This window comes from Neovison vison, chromosome 13, assembly GCF_020171115.1.
Source record: "Neovison vison isolate M4711 chromosome 13, ASM_NN_V1, whole genome shotgun sequence".
Taxonomy (NCBI): Eukaryota; Metazoa; Chordata; class Mammalia; order Carnivora; family Mustelidae; genus Neogale; species Neogale vison.
Genome location: NC_058103.1, coordinates 73,132,396 through 73,151,533, shown reverse-complemented (window position 1 = coordinate 73,151,533; position 19,138 = coordinate 73,132,396). Strand labels below are relative to the sequence as shown.

The window sequence follows — 19,138 nt, the reverse complement described above, 5'->3', positions numbered from 1 at the left end:
CCTGACCAAGCATAAGGAATACAGTCCAAACAAGTATCTTGGCCCCAAAGTACCACCTGTCTGGATGGTAGGGGTTTAGCCCAGGGCTGAATATCACTGCCAAAGAGGGCACACTTGCCAAGGAGACCACTCCTTGGATCACAGCTGGCTGCCCTGTGAGAGACTTTGAGGTGGGCAAGTGATGCCTCCCTCCCTTTCCCACCAGCACGACAGAAGGAAATTGTCAAGACCTGGGAAAGGGTGTGGCCGGGATGGTCACTGCTCTCAGCTAAGTGTATGTGTGTTGAAAAGTATGGTAGGGCAGGGGTCATGTCAACACCAAAAGTGGAGCCTTTGAAAAAAATCCAAATATTTACTTTGGAAATTAGTTTTGTGGGGGGCACCTGGAGGGCTCAGGTGATGGTCTTGATTTCACCCTGATTTCAGCTCAGGTCATGATCTCAGGGCCCTGGGATCCAGCCCCTCATCAGGCTCCCTGCTCAGGAGGGAGCCTGCTTGTCTCCCATTCCCTCTGCCCCTCCCCCCCAAAATAAAGAAATAAATCTAAAAAAAAAATTAGTTTTTGGTTTAAAGATATAAAACACCGCAACCCATTGAGATCCCTGAGAATTCCTTAAAGTACGAGTTGCAGAACTTCTCTACAATAAATCTCTAGCTATTCCAGCTCACACAAATCTTTCCCCCTTCTCTGAATTTTTACTGCAATTGACTCTTCACCACAGAACCTGTGTATATAGCTTTTCTCCCCAGTTAGGCAGGAAACATATCAAGGGTGTGGGGAACCACAGAAAATGCATTTATGTTCTCCCAATTCACATGTTTACACTCTCCTCCCAAAGAGTTTTAAGATGTGAGTTGGCAGGTTGAGGAGGAGGTGGATGAAGCCAGAAAAATCTTCCTGCTAACAGCAGGAAGCTCCAGCATAGTGTACGGCATACGTATGTGCTGGAAAGAGAAGGAGTCAGGAGACCCGGCTCCACTCAGGGCCTGCCACCTTGGGTACTGTCACTTGCCTGGCTCCTTTCCTTATCTGCTTTAGGAAAGTGATAATCCAGGCCCTGCTTACCTCATGGATTTGTCATGAGGCTCAGATCAGATAGTATAGATGAAAGTGCTGTGAAAATTACTGTGCCTCTGAGTAGCTACCAACATTTCTTCTTCTTCTCCTTTTTTTTTGAAAACCAGCTCATTATTCAGAATCAATTCATCCAAAGCACCCATGTAGGAAAAGCAATGGGGGGAAATAATAAAGGAGGGAAGGAAAGAAAGAGGGAGAGGCGGGAGAACCGGAGGCATGCGGACCGCCAGGAAGGCCAAAAGAGGCCATCCTGAGAGCAAGGCCCAGATGGCACTTACATAAGCAGATGGCAGCCAGGAGTCGAAGGCCAGACTCTGGGGGGAAGCAGGTGGGGAAGAGTGGCTGCAGCACATAGTTGGAGAAGGTGAGGGCGATAACAGCCTGGTTGGTGGGGTAGATCACCAGCACTGCAATCCATAGTCTCAGGAACCTGAAGAGGGAACAGGACAGAACTTGACACAAGACAGCTGCAGGGATGGGACCCTCACCCCCACCAACATGCATGGCAGGGATTCACGAGTCATGGGCGGAAGCCTGGGCATGTCGCTGGGCAGCGTTAAGAGAGGTGGGTGGGCTAAAGGGGTGCATCTCCTTTTCGTTTTCCAGGATGCTGAGAAGCCCAGTCCCTGCTCAACCAGACAGCCAGCCCTCTGCAATGACAATAAAGTGGTTTGACGACGAGGGGTGAAGAGTCTGCTAGCATAAACACACGTCTTGGCTTCGCTTCTCTCTCCCCTGTCCTCTTACTGTCTCTTCTCTAAGGTCTGGGCCCCAGCATCCAGTGGTGGAAAAGAAAATTGGCAACCCCAGAATTCTGACAGCCAGGACACGCTTAGGGTGTGGCCGCTTAAGCAACTGCCAGGGGTGGCATTGAGCGGGGTCATGAGAGGGAAGTGCACTCCACACCCTTGACCCCTTGGTGAGCGCTCAGCTCCTTAGTAGCAGGGCCACAGATGCTGAGCAAACTCAAGCTCAGGGCCTGGCCCTGCAGGAAGCCATCATCCTTGGTTGTGTGAGAAGAGGGTACCCCGTATCTAAGGTGGTCACTCTAATTTGTCAAGATAAGACGGCTTTGTTTTGGGATGTGCTTTCCCTAAGAGTCTATAGTCAGAGTTGTCATAAAGTTCTATTTGCTGTCACCCATAGAATCTTGCCCGCTGAGGTCAACAGAAAGGTCAAAACTAGAACCTGGTTCTTCTGCCGCCCTCAGGAGAATCAAGGGGACACATAGCTACACTAACGACCATGACAGGGAGGCAAAAGAGGAATCCTTGGCACACTGGCAACCACTGGTCTTGGCTTCTAGACCACCCAGGCCTTCACAGATCCTCTTACCCAGCCAGTCCTCCAAAGATGTCCTTGACGTAGGAGTAATCACCTCCAGATTTGGGGATGGTGACCCCAAGCTCAGCATAGCACAGGGCTCCCACAGCGGTGATGAGACCAGTCACAATCCAGACAATGAGAGCGAGACCCACAGAGCCGGCGTTCTCCAGCACACCTTTCGGCGAGACGAAGATTCCAGAGCCAATGATGTTCCCTGTATGAGGCACCAAAGTTGCCAGGAGAGACAGTGGAGTCAGCATTCGCAGGAGTCTCATCTCTGGTTTGATTCTAAAATGCTTTTGGAATGCATAAATCACCTTCAGGCAGGTGTGTCTAGTAGTAATTTACATGTCTCCTTTAGTCCTCAGTATAGAGTCATTTATCATTTCTCCCATTTTACAGAGGAGGAAACTGAGTCTTAGTGATACCCAGTGCACTGCCTGAGTCCACATGGTAGTAAGTGGTGGGTTGGGTATTGAACCTCAAGATCCTCTTACTGGACTTACCATGGTCCACCCGAGGTAACAAAGGTCTTAAGACTAACAAAATGGCAAGACTGGGAAAGGAGGCTGTTCTCAGAGACACTCTGAAGAGTAGAAAGCTTCAAAAGTGAGCCTAAGGGCAATACATTTCAGACAGACTGTGGTCATACCCCGTGACTGGGGGTTTTCAAGACTTATGAGCCTCGACAGCACTCCTGGAGACTGGCTTTCACCCCAGACAGGACAGCCCCACTCTTGGTGAGGAACATGAAATAACCCTATAAAAACAATCCTAAAAATAGTCCTAGTCCTACAAAGTGGTTCATAGAAATGCAATATGTGCAAGGCTTTAGCACTACATTCTTGAAAGGTTGTCCCCCTCCATTGTTTCATGTGACCCTCACAACAACCTTCTGAAGTACAGAAAGAGGAGGAAGAACAGGTATTCTTCTCTCTATTTTGCAAAGAGGCTAAGACACAGAGGGGTTAATTGCCTTTTCCAAATTCCACGGCTACTGATGGGTAAAATTGGATCTAGAAGTTGGTCTCCTGATGCTTAATCCAGTGCGCTTTCCACTAATCTATTTCTGCTTCTGTGTGCAAGGGGCTGACTTTCTCCTGAGAGATGAAGCTGGCAGCAAGGACTGAATGGTTGGCTTTTGGGATGCATGTGCTGGGTAGGGGAGGAGTAAGAGGGTCGGAGCAGCTCCTGACAATTCCTTCCCAAGCTTCCCTCTACTTCTTGTGATTCAAGGTGGTGATCAGGGTGCACTGCACAGGTGCTTTGAAAACTCTCTCTCTGAGCCCCATCCAGCTGTACTACTAAAAGTCTGAAGGAAGAAGCAGAGACCAAGTGGATCCAGGTAGAAATGGAGAACAGGAGTATTATGAGGCCAGCTTGGTTTGACAGTGTTCTGAGGACATCTCATATTCTTACCACTTCTCTTAAGGGGTTCAGATCTGGGCTGAACAAGATGCAGAGTATAGGATTTTACACTCAACTTGCAAAAATGACTTTCAGATCTCAAACATAACTCCACCTCAATCCAGTCCTGAAACTTTTCGCTTCTAAATCAAAATTCAGTTTTTAATCCCAGGCCATGCATCAGTTATTTCAGTCAAAGGGGACAAGAAGAGAATATTCACTTTCTAAAAGCAATACATTTTATTCCTCTGGGATAGCTTTTCACACTAAAAAACTGTAGGGTGAGATGAATGGGAAAGGGAAGGGGTCTAGGCAGGTGGAAGAGCAGTAACTGTGAGATGGACATACAGGATCTGCAGCTGGATGCAGCTGGAAGGGAAGCACATTTGTCTCAAACTTGCCTTTCTTCTTTTTCTTTTTTAAGATGTTATTTATTTATTTATTTGTCAGAGAGAGAGAGAGAGAGAGAAAGCGCACACAAGCAGGCAAAGTGGCAGGCAGAGGAAGAAAGAGAAGCAGGCTCCCTGCCAAGCAAAGAGCCTGATGCAGGACTCAATCCCAGGACTCTGGGATCATGACCTGAGCTGAAGGCAGTGGCTTAACCGACTGAGCCACCCAGGCATCCCTCAAACTTGCCTTCCTTCTCTGCAGATAGTCCAACCCAACAGAACTGGGCCACATATAGAGATGACGCTAAAAGAAGAAACAATACCTCATGTTCAACTTTGTGATCTAAAAATGAGGCAAAGAGAGATAGAAAAATGAAATTCTGGGCCCCACCTGTTCTTAAAGGCTTTTCCTTTTCTCGTACATTTATTTTAAGTCCTATGATAGGAACAAGAGACACCTTTCAGCACCCCTTCTCCTCCACCAGTCTCCACGTGTGCTTTGCATGAAGACTGGGCTAGTGGAAACTTGGAGGCCTTCTAATGGTGTGTCAGGACTCAGGACACAGTTACCCTGGCAGGTGACCCTTAACCTGCCAAGCGAAATGTGCTGCTACCCCCTGGAAGATACCAAGTGCCAGAAGCTGAGAACTGGAGACGGAGTTGCTAACAGGGCAAAAGGTGATAGCAAACTCCTTGTCTAGCAGGAATTTATCAGAAGAGTAATTTGTAGGGCATTTCAAAGGCAGCCATGAAGAGAGTAACACACCTAGATTATAAAACTAGTTCAAGGGGTTAGAAAAACGATCAATACAGGAGAAAAACAAGGTTTGACTTTGGTCTGCAAGGTACTGAAAAGGGAGGTGATGGGGGAAGAGGTAGGTGTTTCTCAGAGCCAGGAATGGCTGTCACAGGGAGGAAGTAGGGGTGAATGTTATTAAAGAGATCCTGTCTTCTCAGGAATGAAGTATCAATGTTCCACTAAGGATTCTCAGAAAACAAATACCACAGTGGGGCTCAGGAAGCACTTCTGTTCTCCAGCTTTTGTTCTGGCATTTCCAAAGTGTGTGCTCCTTTCCTCATTCCAGGTGGAGGCAGCCACTGGAAGATGGGATGTACAACACCAACAGCCATTTACACAGTCTGGTCACTTCCTGCCTCCCCTTATTCTAGATATGTCCTGCGATGGGGCTGCTGGAGTGATGGTAAGGTTTGTAATAAGTTGACATTGGGACAAGAATCTTCATTTTACAAAAATTGAATTCTACCCCTTGCCCTACAATCTTAATTTTGGCCAAATTAAAATTACAAAGATAAAAACTTAAAAAAAAAAGGGGGGGGATTATGCTATAGCCAAAATGGAGTGCTAGAGAACAGAAGGGGAGGAATGTCTCTCTTTGATTCTAGGAAGCTGCTACCTAGAAAACCAGAATCAGATAACATTTCCTCCACCTGAGCAGCCTCTGGAGCTTCTGGAGGGGGAAGAATGTCAGACATAGCTGAAAGAACATTCAAAAGTAATGCCTACTATATACAATCTTAGTGTGATTGATTAATATTTCTGTCTCCCACTGGACTATAAGACTCACGACAGCAGGGACTCTATGGTTTCCCTTCACCTGTAAAGTGTCACACAGTAGACACTCTATATATATTTACTGAATGGTGTCAGACTTCCATCTAGAACTTAGCTCCACAGAGCACTATATGTGTTTCTTTGAAATCTCCAAATCCTATGAAGTATGTCAAGTATGTATTGCAGGCCAGTGAATAAAGTAACCTACTTATTTCACTGCTGAAGGGTGATCCAGCTATTATTACCATCTCCATTTTTTTTTTAAGATTTAATCTATTTGAGACAGAGAGAGTATGAGCAGGGGGTAGGTGGGGAGGAGCAGCGGGACAAACAGATTCCCTGGGGAGCAGGGAGCCTAAAGCAAGGCTTGATCTCAGGACCCTGAAATCATGACTTGAGCCAAAGTCAGAGGCTTAACTGACTGAGCCTCCCAGGTACCCCTACCATCTCCAGTTTATAGGGGAGGAAAATAGGGCAACTATTATTTCAATTTTCCAAATGGGAAAAAATGAGGGAGGTATTACCATCCCTATTTTATGGATGAAGAAACTGAGACACAAAGAAGTTGTTATTTTCCTAAACCACAGAGTAAGTTAGTAGTGACTAGATTAGAACCTAAATCTTCTATTGTAGCCTCAAGCTTTTCCCAGGGAATAGTCAGTTTTACCAACATGATGCTTATTATGAGAAGATGCCTATTAAGATACTGGAACACATATCCGATTCCTTCCTTCTACCGCACCACATTCGATGGTGATTTACAAAGTGTTCTCATTTGTTACTTTCTTTGATTCTCGGAACTACTTTCCTAGATGCACAGGGTGGATATCATCATTCTGATTTACTTTTGCTAAGACTGAGTTTTAGAGAGGAGAGGAGACTTGACCAAAATCTCACAAAGCATAGGCAGCAAGGCCTAGACTAGAGGCCAAGTCCTTGGACTTCCAGCCTGGGTTTCCTCCACTACTCTACATGGCCTCTCCTCTAGAAATTGCATAATAGGACTTTTACACTTGGACCCTCTCCAAATGAGGTTTTTCTGGAGTGGCTCTGAAAAAGGAGAAGTGGGAAATGTCTTTTCTATTTTGACTATGAAGCTTTCTTGAGAGGCTGGAAGAAAGTTGATAACTGTGGAGATGTATTTCTCCATTGTTTTACTTTTAGACTCCTTGTCTATAACACCATTCAAGAATGAGATGCCCATCCATCTAGTATAGCCGAGGTTTCAATCCTCCCTTTCATCCACCCCAATTAGTAAAATAATCATGTTATCACATAGATCTTCTTTGGTCAAAAGGGGTCCTAGGATGCCTGGACAATGAGGCCCAGCTTGGCTTCTTCTGCCAAAGAAAAGCTAAGCAAACCACTCCATTAAAAAAGAGGCCAAGTTGTATCTGTGGGCAAGTCATCACTAGAGAAATGTTGGAATTAAGAAAATCCATGTTTGCCATGAATAACCACTGACTTCCCCACTTGTGGGCCAATACCCATGTGACTCCTATTAAGGCTTTACTCACATCCAGGCCTGTCCACACTAGAATGCTGCAGACATCAAAGAATTTCCTAGGGCATGGATTTACAGACTTCTAATGCCCAAGAGACCCTCAGATACAAAAGGTTTGGCCTTCCTTAATAACTCATGCTAGTCTTAGAGTCTAGTCAGAGCTCCTCCTTCGGCTTGGAGGTTCTGTCCATTTCCATAATGTTCAGAGAAAGCCAAGGTGAACTTTCTTTCTTTTCTTTTTCCTTTTTAAGATTTTATCTATTTTATTTGAGAGAGAGAGAGAGAGAGAGAGCATGAGCAGGGAGGGGTAGGGGCAGAAGGAGAAAGATAAACAGACTCCCCACTGACCAGGGAGCCTGATGTGGGACTCGATCCCAGGACTCTGGGATCATGACCTGCACCGAAGGCAGACGGTTAACCAGCTGAGCCACCCAGGTGCCCCTAAGGTGAACTTTCTTTATGTTTCTTCCTTAAAGTGGCTGAGAAGATCTCAGGACTTTCAGGATGGGGGGAAGATGGAAGCAGAGTCTGGTATGTTGGGGGCTTTGATCCTCATGGCAGGAAGCTCACCCTGAGGACACTTTCCCATCAGGACCATACAAATAGCTACATCAGAGTGACCCTTTGAAGCTGCCATTCTGAGCAGAATAGAGATGTGGAAGGTGCTGCAGGACTCCCACTGGATCCCTTACTGAAAAGTGAGGAGGGCACTAAGGCTCAGAGATGGGGGAGCCACTGATTCCTTGCTTTGCTACCCACAAGCCATGTGACCTGAATTTCTCTGACAGTCCCTTCCTTCACCTCCTGAATGGAATGACTGTTCCTGTCCTGACAATCTAATGGGTTTGTTGTGGGGATCAAGGGAGGAATACGTGTAGGAGCACTTTGTAATCTGTGAAATACCAGCAAATATAAGGAATTGGTAGAATTTATAGCAGTAAGAATAGAATCGATCTCTAGAAGAATCCAACGGACTTGCTTTGGAGGCTTGGCTCCAAAACAGCACTGCAGAGCCAGGACCATGAAGCATTCTCTGAGTCATTTGTCTGCTTGCCTAGGTATAATTTTTAGATGCCGCAGGTGGGCGGCCAGCAGGTAATTGCATCTTAAAAAGTATTTACTGAGCACCCACTCTGTACATGCTTGCTTTAAAAGGTAATTGGGAAGCACTTGTTCACACACGGACTTTTAATGACATAGGTGGAGCCAACCTCCACCCACCAGCCTCTGAAAGGCAGGCATCCTGGCCTGAGGGGCTACGAGTGCTGAGCCCTCACATATGCCCATTAAAGATTCAGTTCTGGCCTCCAGCATTCCCCTGTCTTGTTGGGGAACCAGGCACCAGCAGAGACAGGTTTTATCTATCTCAGTGGTTCTCATCCAGGGGCAATTTTGTGCCATATCCCCCAGCCCCAGGGGACAGTTGGCAATGACTGGAGACAGACTTGATTGTTACAACTGGGGGAGGGGGGTTCCACTGGCATCTAGTGGAGGCCAGGGCTGCTGCTAAACATCATTGGATACATGTCACAGCCCCCCACAACAACAAAATATCTGGCCCATATGTTAACAGCACTGACGTTCAGAAACACTGTTCTAACCTCAAGCCTCACTGTCATCATCTGGTTCATCCCTAAAGTTCCTTTTAGTATATGTGCTGCCGAAGTGAGCACTAAAGTTCCTTTTAGATTAGAACTTGGATGATTTTTAAAAAATGATTTTATTTATTTATTTGTGTGAGAGAGTGCCCAACCAGGGGGAGAAGCAGACAGAGGGAGAAGCAGGCTCCCTGCCAGGCAAGGAGCCCAATGTGGGACTTAATTCTAAGACCCTGGGATCATGACCAGAACAGAAGGCAGACACTTAAGCAATTGAACCACCCAGGCGCCCCAAGACTAACTCATTTTTAAAAAGATTTGTTTAGGGGCACCTGGGTGGCTCAGTTGTTTAAGCATTTGTCTTTGGCTCAGGTCATGATCCCAGGGTCCTGGGATTGAATCCTGCTTTGGGCTCCCAGCTCAACGGGGAGCCTGCTTCTCCCTCTGCCTGCTGCTCCCCCTGCTTGTGTGCTCTCTCTCTCTACAATTAAATAAATAAAAGATTTTAAAGATTTGTTCATTTTATTTTTTTATTAACGTATAATGTATTATTTGCTTCAGGGGTACAGGTCTGTGAATCATAAGTCTTACACAATTCATAGCACTCACCATAGCACATACCCTCCCCAATGTCCATAACCCAGCCAATATTTGTTTATTTTAGAGAGAGAGAGAGAGAAAGCATGAGTGGAGGGAGGGGCACAGACAGAAGAGGAGGGAGAGAATCTCAAGCAGACTCCCTGCTGAGTATTGAGCCTGATGTGATGCAGGGCTCTATCCCACAACCCTGAGATCATGACCTGAGCTGAAATCAAGAGTTGGACACTTAAGCAACTGAGCCACCTAGACACCTGGAGAATAACTGATTTTTAGGCCAAGAAAATTTTTTATAGTGGTAAAAATCATATAACATTAAATTTACCATCTTAACCATTTTTAAATATACAGTGCAGTAGCATTAAATATATTCACACTGTCAAACATCTCCAATGGATGATTTGTTTTTAACTGACTGCTATCATTCAACAAACACTTCCTAAGCATTTGCCATGTGCCAGGCTGAATACTCAGGGATGTGAAAATGAGTAAGACTCAGTCCCTGCCCTCAAGGAACTGTGTGAAGTGAGGACACGTAAGTGGACATGGAGCTGACAACGACTGTGCTATATGACGAGATATCAAAAAGGAAAGGTCACTGGCGTGGGCCGCTCACAACAAGCTTCCTGGAAGAGGGGAAGTACAAGACAGATGCTGATGTGTAAGAAGACTCAAATCAGCAGCGAGGAAGGGGAAAGCCTTGGCTGGTTGATAAACAGGTCAGGCTTGGTCTGAACTGGCCAGTTCTTCTCATCTGCCTGATCAGTCCAATCTAAATTTCTGAACCAGAATTACTGAGTATGTGTCAGGAAACTGGAGGTGGGAGGAAAGTAAGGGTGATGGAGGAGGAGGAGCTCAAGGAGAGAAGAAACTAAAATTTATTAAATATATACCAGGGGAGACCAGCTGTATTTTAATACTCCACAAGAAACTCCCACTTACAGGTAAGTAAACTGATAACTAACTTGTTGCAGTTTACAAAGCGTATAAATGGGCAAGCAGTTTGCAAATTTAAGACTATCTCCTAAGCCCCTCCTCTTCTGCTACATTACCAATGCTTCCTCCCTTTCAACGACACGCTGATACAAATCGTACAAAAATTCATTATATGCCCTCTACTCCAGCATCAGAGCCTGCTTAACAAAAGCCGCCTTATGCCTAAGGCAACCGGACCCGCCTGTATCAGCTGCTTACTAAATATGCCCTAAAGAACCATACCCTAAAGAACCAGCTAAAGCATTTCTGCATTTCATAGATCTTTAAAATTTATCTACAGATGAGAAAAGTACATTGAACATTCTGCAGCAAGAGTACTCTCTCTGGGTAATCCACTGTCACAACGTGAAGCAGTGTGAAGTTGCCTGGACCACCTTCTGGCATATTGTGAAATCCTCGCCCCAGAAGTGACATCACTGCTCATGCTGAGGTTATTTAAAGTAGGGAGCAAACCAATGGGAATACTCGTGACTGTGACAAAGGATGAGGGATGAGATAGAATCGATAAAGCTTTCAGCTCAAACTTCATTCATTCTGTAAATAAAATAGCTTGAAATAGGTCTGAGGGATACTTTTTGCTTCTTAGAAACAAAATTCACCAGTGTTCAGCACAGGACCTAGCATATAATGTGCTGAGTAAGTGTTTGTTGAATGTTAAAACATAGACTAGTCTCAAATCCTATTATCAGCAGCTCCTACCTCCATCCTAAGGAGAAGCCTACAGTTTGCCATTTCCAGATTTCCTGAAAGAAGGGACTTGGGGAGCCTGCTTTGTGGGCATGTTCTGGGAGGGGTGCAAGGCATAGTCTTTCTTGTTTGGTGTGCTCAGCCAGGAGTTAAAAATTGGAAGGGAATAGTTCCTAGTCCCCAAGCTCCTGAATGGTTGTTGTTTTTGGTGGTTCAGAATATATTATTGGATTTGTTGCTCATGCCTGCTTTTTTGACACCCCTACATAATCACCCCAAACATTAACAATAACAAAATAGGAGCAATGGCAAAAATTCCTGACGTATTTCTTTATAGGTAGCTGTGATGCTGGATTAACCCTCAGAGGAAAGCAGAAAACCTTGGTAGCCAGGCAACTTGAGAAACCCCAATCCATATGCCCCATACCTCCATGCCACTTTAATACGCTGGTTTAATTCAGAAAAGCTATATATATGGTGCCAACCTCTCCAAGAAGTCATTTGATCTGTGTACAGGGTATTTTTGTTGTTGTTGTTTTTCCTAAATAAAATGAGCTAGTTGGTTCCCTTTCTTAGACACAATTTTTTCCTTGCTCGGTTCCTACTGTTTTCCCCCAACCCCAAGAATCTCCTAGACACTCAATCGCAGAACTCTGCTCTGTGGGAGAATGTATTATACCCCTGCCAGTTGCAGGCTCAACCAGACTGCTCCTTGAGCTCTGTGGTTCCTGGAGGCAGGAAGCATGCAACAGGATCCCTGTCCCCAGCTGCCCGGAGTTACATGCTGTGGAGCATTTTGGTTAAGCCCAGCGGCTTCAGAGTTTAATGACCTGAAGGGAATCCTGGCTCTGTCATTGCCCACTTATTCATTCAAACCCTTCCTGTCTATGACTGTACTAATTACATGAAATTAGGAGAGAATATTTAGAAAGCACTGATCAGGTACTATTGTCAGTGCATCATAGTGATCAATAAATGGCAGCTACTTATTTTTTTAAGATTACACTGCTGGGTATAGCCTTTCTCTATTCACCAAGATGTGTTTGTTTTGACAAGCCTCCTACTTGGCTTCTGTCTCGAGTTTTCTCTGAGAACAATGAGTTTTAAACATGTTTTTATCTTGAATGAACCAAATCCTAATCCCTCTGTGTTTTTTTTTTTTTTAAGTTGAAGTACAAACTCAAGAAGCAATTGTCACACTCCATCCCTCTGGTTAACATCCAATAGGCATCTTAGGGATTAGAAAGCTAATAAACATCATATTAGAGACTAAAATGTAAAATCTTCTGAAGTGGTGGAAAATGCATGGGTCTGAAAATCTTTTGGACTTGAAAAATTTCTAAATCACTCCAGTGCTATTGTAGTATGGTCATACAGATAGCTATACTTCTTTGTTGACAAATCCCCTTAGGAAAAAAAAAAAAAAAGTCAGGGGTGCCTGGGCAGCTCAGCAGTTAAGCTTCTGCCTTTGGCTCAGGTCATGATCCCAGGGTCCTGGGATGGAGGCCCTCTGCATTGGGCTCCCTACTCCCCGGGGAGTCTGCTTCTTCCTGTCCCTCCACCTGCCGCTCCCCCTGCTTGTGCTCTCTCTCTCTGTCAAATAACTAAATAAACTCTTAAAAAAAAAAAAAAAAAAAAAGGATTTCCCCCAACCTTTTCAGTATCAGACATCTATGGTCTTTCCTGACTCCGAAGTCAGGGTTATGGTCCTCCATGGCCCACTGCCCCACCACATAATACACACTGGCTTTATTCCTTTCCCTCATGGTGGCTAAGAGCTTTGGCTCTGGAGTTAGGCCATCTCAGTAATCCGTTGTGACCATGGGCAAATTACCTACCAGATCTGTGACTCAATTTCCCATGTTTAAAAATAGAGATAATTATGATACCTGCTTTCAGGGGATCGTGGTCAGGATTAAATAGGGTAATATACATTCAAAGTTCATAGCACAGGAACTGGCATTTAGTAAGAGCTCAAATACTGTTTTTTTGTTTTAATTTTTATTTTTTAAGGTTTTATTTTTAAGGAATCTTTATACCTAGTGGGGCTTGAACCCACAACCTTGAGATCAAGAATCATATACTCCACCCAATGAGCCAGCCAGGCACTCCGCTAAACACTATTTAAAAAAAAAAAAAAAAAAATCTTGTTAGTGGGAAAGAGTGATTTAATAGCTAGACCTGCATTCAATATTGTTTTGCAGCAAGTATACCAAGTCCATTCATAAATATACATGTGCTAAAAACAAAATGGTCTGACATACTATGAGTATTTTTTCTTTAGGCTCTTTAGCTGGCCTGGTGCCTCCAGACCTAGATTCTGGGTATGTACCTACATATGTAAATGGCATAAAGTGACCTAAACAGCCAGGAACTCTGTGGGCACCTCTACCACGGCTGGGGAAAACTCTGGTCCATAGAGGAAAGGTGTGCATGTGGGAGAGTTAATAGGAGCATGGTCTGTGCTGACCAGATCCTGTAGTAGCTGAGTCAACCTCAGGCTGCCCGTCAAGTCTTACTGCAATTGTACCAGGAATGTTACCTTTTGCTCCCAATCAGCTGAGCTGATTGCTCAGCTCCCCTGTATACTGGGGCACTTTTTTTTCTGGGAACACACTACTAACTGCTTCATCTGTAAAAACAAATAAGGACCTCTGCCCAGGGTCTAAAGGAAAGCATCCCTTTAGGACATAAAAATAGAAATAGTAGAGAAGAATGCTTAAAAGCTGAGTTCAGGATTTAGATAAGCTCTAGGTTTGAATCTTGCCTTCAATACTTTTTAGCTGTGTGAACTTCAACAGGTTGCTTATCCTTCTGAGCCTCTATTTCCTTACCTGGAAAAAGGGTAATAAGTGCCCCCCAAGAAGGGTATTGTGAAACATAAATGGGATACTGATGTTGGGTAATTGCACAAGTTTCTGGCATATAAATAAGTGCTTAATAATGACAGCTTTGGGGCACCTGTCTGGTTTAGTCCATGGAGCATGTAACTCTTGATCTCAAGGTTGTAGGTTCAAGGTCCACGCTGGGTGGAGAGATTGTTTAAAAAATAAAATCTTAAAAAAAAATAATGATAGCTGCTCCATGGGGCACAGGGGTGGCTCAGTCCATTAAGCATCTGCCTTTGGCTCAGGTCATGATCCCACAGTCCTGGGATTGAGTCACCCTCTCCCCCCACCTGCATCGGGCTCCCTGCTCAGCTGGGAGCATGCTTCCTCCTCTCCCTCTGCCCTTCTTCCCTGTTCGTGCTTTCTCTCTCAAATAAATAAATAAAATATTTAAAAAAAATTTTTTGCTTCTCCATCACACTCTCTTTAGATTTTGCAGGGACCACACATTCATGGTAAAATCAAAGTTCATCTGTTGCCAACAGATTTCCTTAGCCAAATATATGAAGAGCAATAGTCTTGTTAGATTAGGGCAAAGGTGATGTTAAAAAATTAAAATGGCCTGGAGTGTCTGGCCAACTCAGTCAGTGGAGCATGCAACTCTTGATTTCAGGATTGTGAGTTCAAGCCCCACACTGAGTGTGGAGCTTATTTAAAAAAAAAAAAAATGGCCCAAACTAATTGATTTTGGGGCTTGATGAAATTATTTCTTTCTCAAAGATTTTTCAAGCCAGGTTCCCAACAGTCCTTCAGATAAACACTTCTTATAACATATTCAGGTTTTTTTCAAGAGCCAACTAAATACAACAATCATTTGAGTTATTGTTCCATGTCAGACTAAGTACCAAAGATTCAAAGATGTAGAAGATACATTTTTTTTTCCTCAAGGAAATAACTGTTTAGTTGTTAATCTTTTTACCTGTGAAATCTCCCAGAATCACCTTCTCTATTCTCTCTTTTCCCATATCCTTTAAGATGTTTCTTAATCTAGTGCTGGGTGAGAACCTCCTACTCTTTGTGTTTCCCACCATTTGTCTAACTTTGTCCTCATTCAACTCCTACATAACTCAACAATATCATTAGCTTTTAATGTTTTTTTTTGTTTGTTTAATGTATATGAATCTCATCTCCCCAATCAGATTATAAGTAACTTTAGGGCATGGGTTTCTATTAGTTCATTCTATATTTCTATAACACCTGCCATTCTGTTATTCCTTATTTATTTTATTTTATTATCCCCTCCCACCCACTCCCCCTGTTATTCCTTATTTAGATCATCAAGGATGACTGTCAATGAAATTTTATGAGCTTGTACAAAACACCTAGTTTAAGTCTAAGTCAATTGGGTATGAGATAGATGGTTTGGGGCAAGTGAGCTACTTTCCCATACAGCATCATCTGATCCACTTAGGAAATTTCCTTTCTCTTTTTGCCTTCTAATTTTCTCTCTTCCACAGTGTTGGAAGATCACTGAATTCTGCATGGAAAATGCCATTTCTATTTTTGCCTTTGGTCTTGAAAAGGCTTGAATCACTACCATTCTTGAAAAGGCTTAAATCACTATCATAGAAATCCCTCTAGAAGAGGACAGGGCAGCTGCTTAGCACATTTGAAATTCAACAGCCAAGCAGGAGGAGAAGCAGAAAGGATTTTGCCCCCATATTGTCCTAAAGGGGAAAACTGTATCTTACCCTGGCTTAAATGGAGTTGGAATAGTGCCTATTAACTCAAAGATTCTCACACTTTGGAAAAACATCCTGATTTCTCTGAAATCACCTATATGGGATCTTTCTTCACCACAGAGTTATTATTCTTTTTTTTTTAAGATTTTATTTATTTATTTGACAGACAGAGATCACAAGTAGGCAGAGAGGCAGGCAGAGAGAGAGGAGGAAGCAGGCTTCCTGCCAAGCAGAGAGCACGATGCGGGGCTCGATCCCAGGACCCTGAGATCATGACCTGAGCTGAAGGCAGAGGCTTAACCCACTGAGCCACACAGGCGCCCCCAGAGTTATTATTCTTATCACTGTAATGTCAATGGGAATATTGGGACCATTCTCACACTGAAGCGCGGTCCACAAGGTTGTGGACAAATCAGTAGTAACATTCACCCATCTGAGATTTTTTCAACATTTATTACATTGTTGAAGGGAGAGACAAGAACAACCTCAGTATATAGGAAAATATCCTCTACCCTTGAATACCTGCACATACACAGGGTGGGTGAGCAAGGCCGAGGCAGGAAGGAGGTTTGATTGTGCTTGTGTGTATGTGGGTGTGCACATTTCTGTATGAATCAGAACCTTCCCAAAGGGAGGAAAATGCTTAATCCTATCAGTCAAACTGGTGAAAGAGGTAACAGGCTCTGGGCTATTTATAGACCTTAAATTGGCATGTGCTGTACATATTGAATACTTTGCTGATCTCATTTTTCTTAGAGTAGTTGAGATAAAGGAAAAGCAAAGAAAAGGTAATAAGATTCAGATCATGACTGTAATTTTAAAAATAACATTACCTTTCTTATAATTGTAGATGCCTGAAAAATTTCCCAGAGTCAGAGAATTAGATAAAACGGGATTCCATTTTGAAAACAGAGTGGAGATAACCTGATCACTGAAGTCTGGGTGTAGAGGTGATGAGGATTATCTGAATACTGTACTGATTTTATTTGATTTCAAGGGTGCTCTCCAGTGTCACTATCGCTTCGGTGCCAAAATGCCTCTGTGCTGCTGCATATAACATGGGGTCATCCAGAGACACTGACTTGAGGGCAGCAATAAGCAATAAGCCCTCAAAAGGAACTTTGGAGAGATGACACAAACATAGCTGTCCTGATCATCCCACGTCCCTTTCTCTAGGAAGAGGGTAAAGCCTCTACCAAAAACAGCAGAAGAAACGCTCACCCTCTGAAGTAAGGACAATAATGAGCCATTGCCCATCCATCTCCAGGGCCTCTCTGGAAAGAGGAAGGTGTGTTGTTTAGAGATGGAACCATATTTGGGACCCTCTGCCCAGCAGACTGCTGTTAGGGGGTTGGAGTGGCCTGCACTGGCTCTCTCAGGTACACTTGGGCCCCCCAGCTTCGAAATCTTCTGGCTGGGACACATTTTACCCATCAATTTCTCCTTGACTACACGTTCTAGTCATTCTAGTTACTCCTATTTCCTTTTGAGAACCTCAAAAGGTCTTCCATAAATGTTAAGAGATGGGCGGACTTGCTAGGCAACCAGAGAAACTGCAAATTCTTTGTTTAGGGAGAGGCATGATCCATCTCATCTCTCCTTTTCTTCCATGATTTATTTCCTCATCTGTGAAATGGGAGTAACAGCACTGTCGCATTTACTTTACAAAGCGTGACTGCTGCATAAGATGAAAATCTACAGAAGGGCAAGGCATTAGCACTGCTGTCATAGTTATTTTTGTTATTACACATTCCCAAGACCCACAGCTTCTCAGGACTTAAAACAACACAGTATCTACTAAACTAAGTAGGTCTCAAAAGCCTGTCCCCAGCCTGTTAAAGAGATGGCTGCATGAAAGCTTGTTAGAAATTCAGGTTCTCTAGCCCCACCGTCAGCCAACGGGATCAGAGCCTTCAAGTATGAAGCCAAGAGACCTACGTTTTCAACAAGCTTCCAGGCAATGCTGACCATCAGCCAGGTGTGTGAGCCCTATTTGCTCCATTCCATGAACACTAGACAGAACTGCTCAAACACTGGTTTGAAGGAAGAGATGGATGACATACACAGCTTCCTAGACCCCTCAGACTTGACCAGTGGGGGATGGGTTACAGCACAGGTGAATGACAATTCTTTTCTTGGGGAGTAGGAAGCAAAAACAGCACTTTCGAGGAGCTAAGCTTCCACAAGAGACCACCAGAGAAGGGAAGGAGTGGTGGGTGGGAAAAGTAATTGGACTCACCTACAATGATACCACAAGCACTGACCAATCCAATCTCTTTCTTCAGGGCTACTCCACCTCCTCCGGAACCAGACTCGGGGCTGGCCTCCGACTCGCTTCCACCTGGGTGGTTCTTTTCAGTGTTGTTTCGGTGCCTGGCTCCTTTTTCCATCTTCCTCGTAGGATTTCCACCTCCGAAAGGTATCTCTCTTTCTGAATAAGTGTGGGTGTAAATATATTTTAAGAGACTGTCTTTCAAATTGAAACGTCTTTTTCTGAAACAAGGACCACTCCTACCCCTCTTAAAAAAGACTCAGGCAGATAAAAAGAGAAAACTGAAAATATTCCTATTCCGTATCGACACTTTCTTGTCACTCGTGCTTAGAACAAGGAAAGGACTGTTAAAAGGGGGGGGGGAGAAACATAGATATTTAAATATAAAAATAGAACTGTACCAGCTACTCCGGCTGGAATTTTCCTGAAGGGGATGTAGATCTTCAGAGACCAGGATGGTTCTGCAATGTGTACCAGGCAGTGGCTTATTTTAGACTCTTCAAAGATAGTCTGGGTTTCACTCAGCTCTGCCCCTAAGAAAACAAAGATTGTCTTTACCTCCCCTTAGCCTTTTCTTTTTGATGAAGATAAGAGTTTTCATTAACTGAAGGGAAAACAGGCAATCCTCCGGTACTTTCTTCTCTTCCAGAAAAACAACTGTGGACCAGACCGGTTTGCTCTAGATCTTGTTTCCACCTGCTGTGGGTTTGTTTTCCCCTCCCTGTCTTCTGCCTTCCGCTTTTTCCAGATGTCCTCTTCTGTCTCGTTTGTTTTCCTGTCCTTGTTTTCTTTCTTCTGAGCTCCGTCCTCACAGCACAGACTGCCCCATCTTTCTAGGTTATGGGAGAGTGACTCTGGCACACAAGATTGTGCTTCCCTTTTAGCATGGGGTTTTATGTGCTGAGATAGCTCCGCCCCCCCCACCTCCTCGGTCTCTCCATCCTCAGTCTGTCTCCTCCCTCCTCTTCAATTTAAATATTAGCACACAGCCCCCAAAGATCACCGAGAAAATGGATTAAAATATTCTGCCTTGTAATCGTCTCTCATTCTCCATCTTTCTCCTTGTGAGAAGTGGAAGTAAAATCCTTCCATGTCAACTGTTCTGGGAGAGTTCGTTAGCTGGTATAGCATTACAGGTCAT

General features: G+C 44.1%; 1 protein-coding gene across 2 annotated transcripts in view; it reads right to left on the bottom strand.

Moving 5' to 3' along the window:
* SLC7A8 (solute carrier family 7 member 8) overlaps positions 1 to 18,857 on the bottom strand; it is a 50,048-nt gene extending 31,191 nt beyond the window's left edge. Inside the window, exons 1-4 of one of the 2 annotated variants that reach the window (XM_044232043.1) lie at positions 18,399 to 18,857; positions 17,965 to 18,156; positions 2,414 to 2,618; positions 1,357 to 1,508 (exon numbers count right to left, since the gene is read on the bottom strand). In XM_044232043.1, the coding sequence (XP_044087978.1) occupies positions 1,357 to 1,508; positions 2,414 to 2,618; positions 17,965 to 18,115 (508 nt within the window). In that variant the 5' untranslated portion in view covers positions 18,116 to 18,156; positions 18,399 to 18,857. The remainder of the gene's footprint in view (positions 1 to 1,356; positions 1,509 to 2,413; positions 2,619 to 17,964; positions 18,157 to 18,398) is intronic. The other variant, XM_044232042.1, reaches the window with a different exon arrangement.
* Between the last annotated feature and the right edge of the window lie 281 nt (positions 18,858 to 19,138).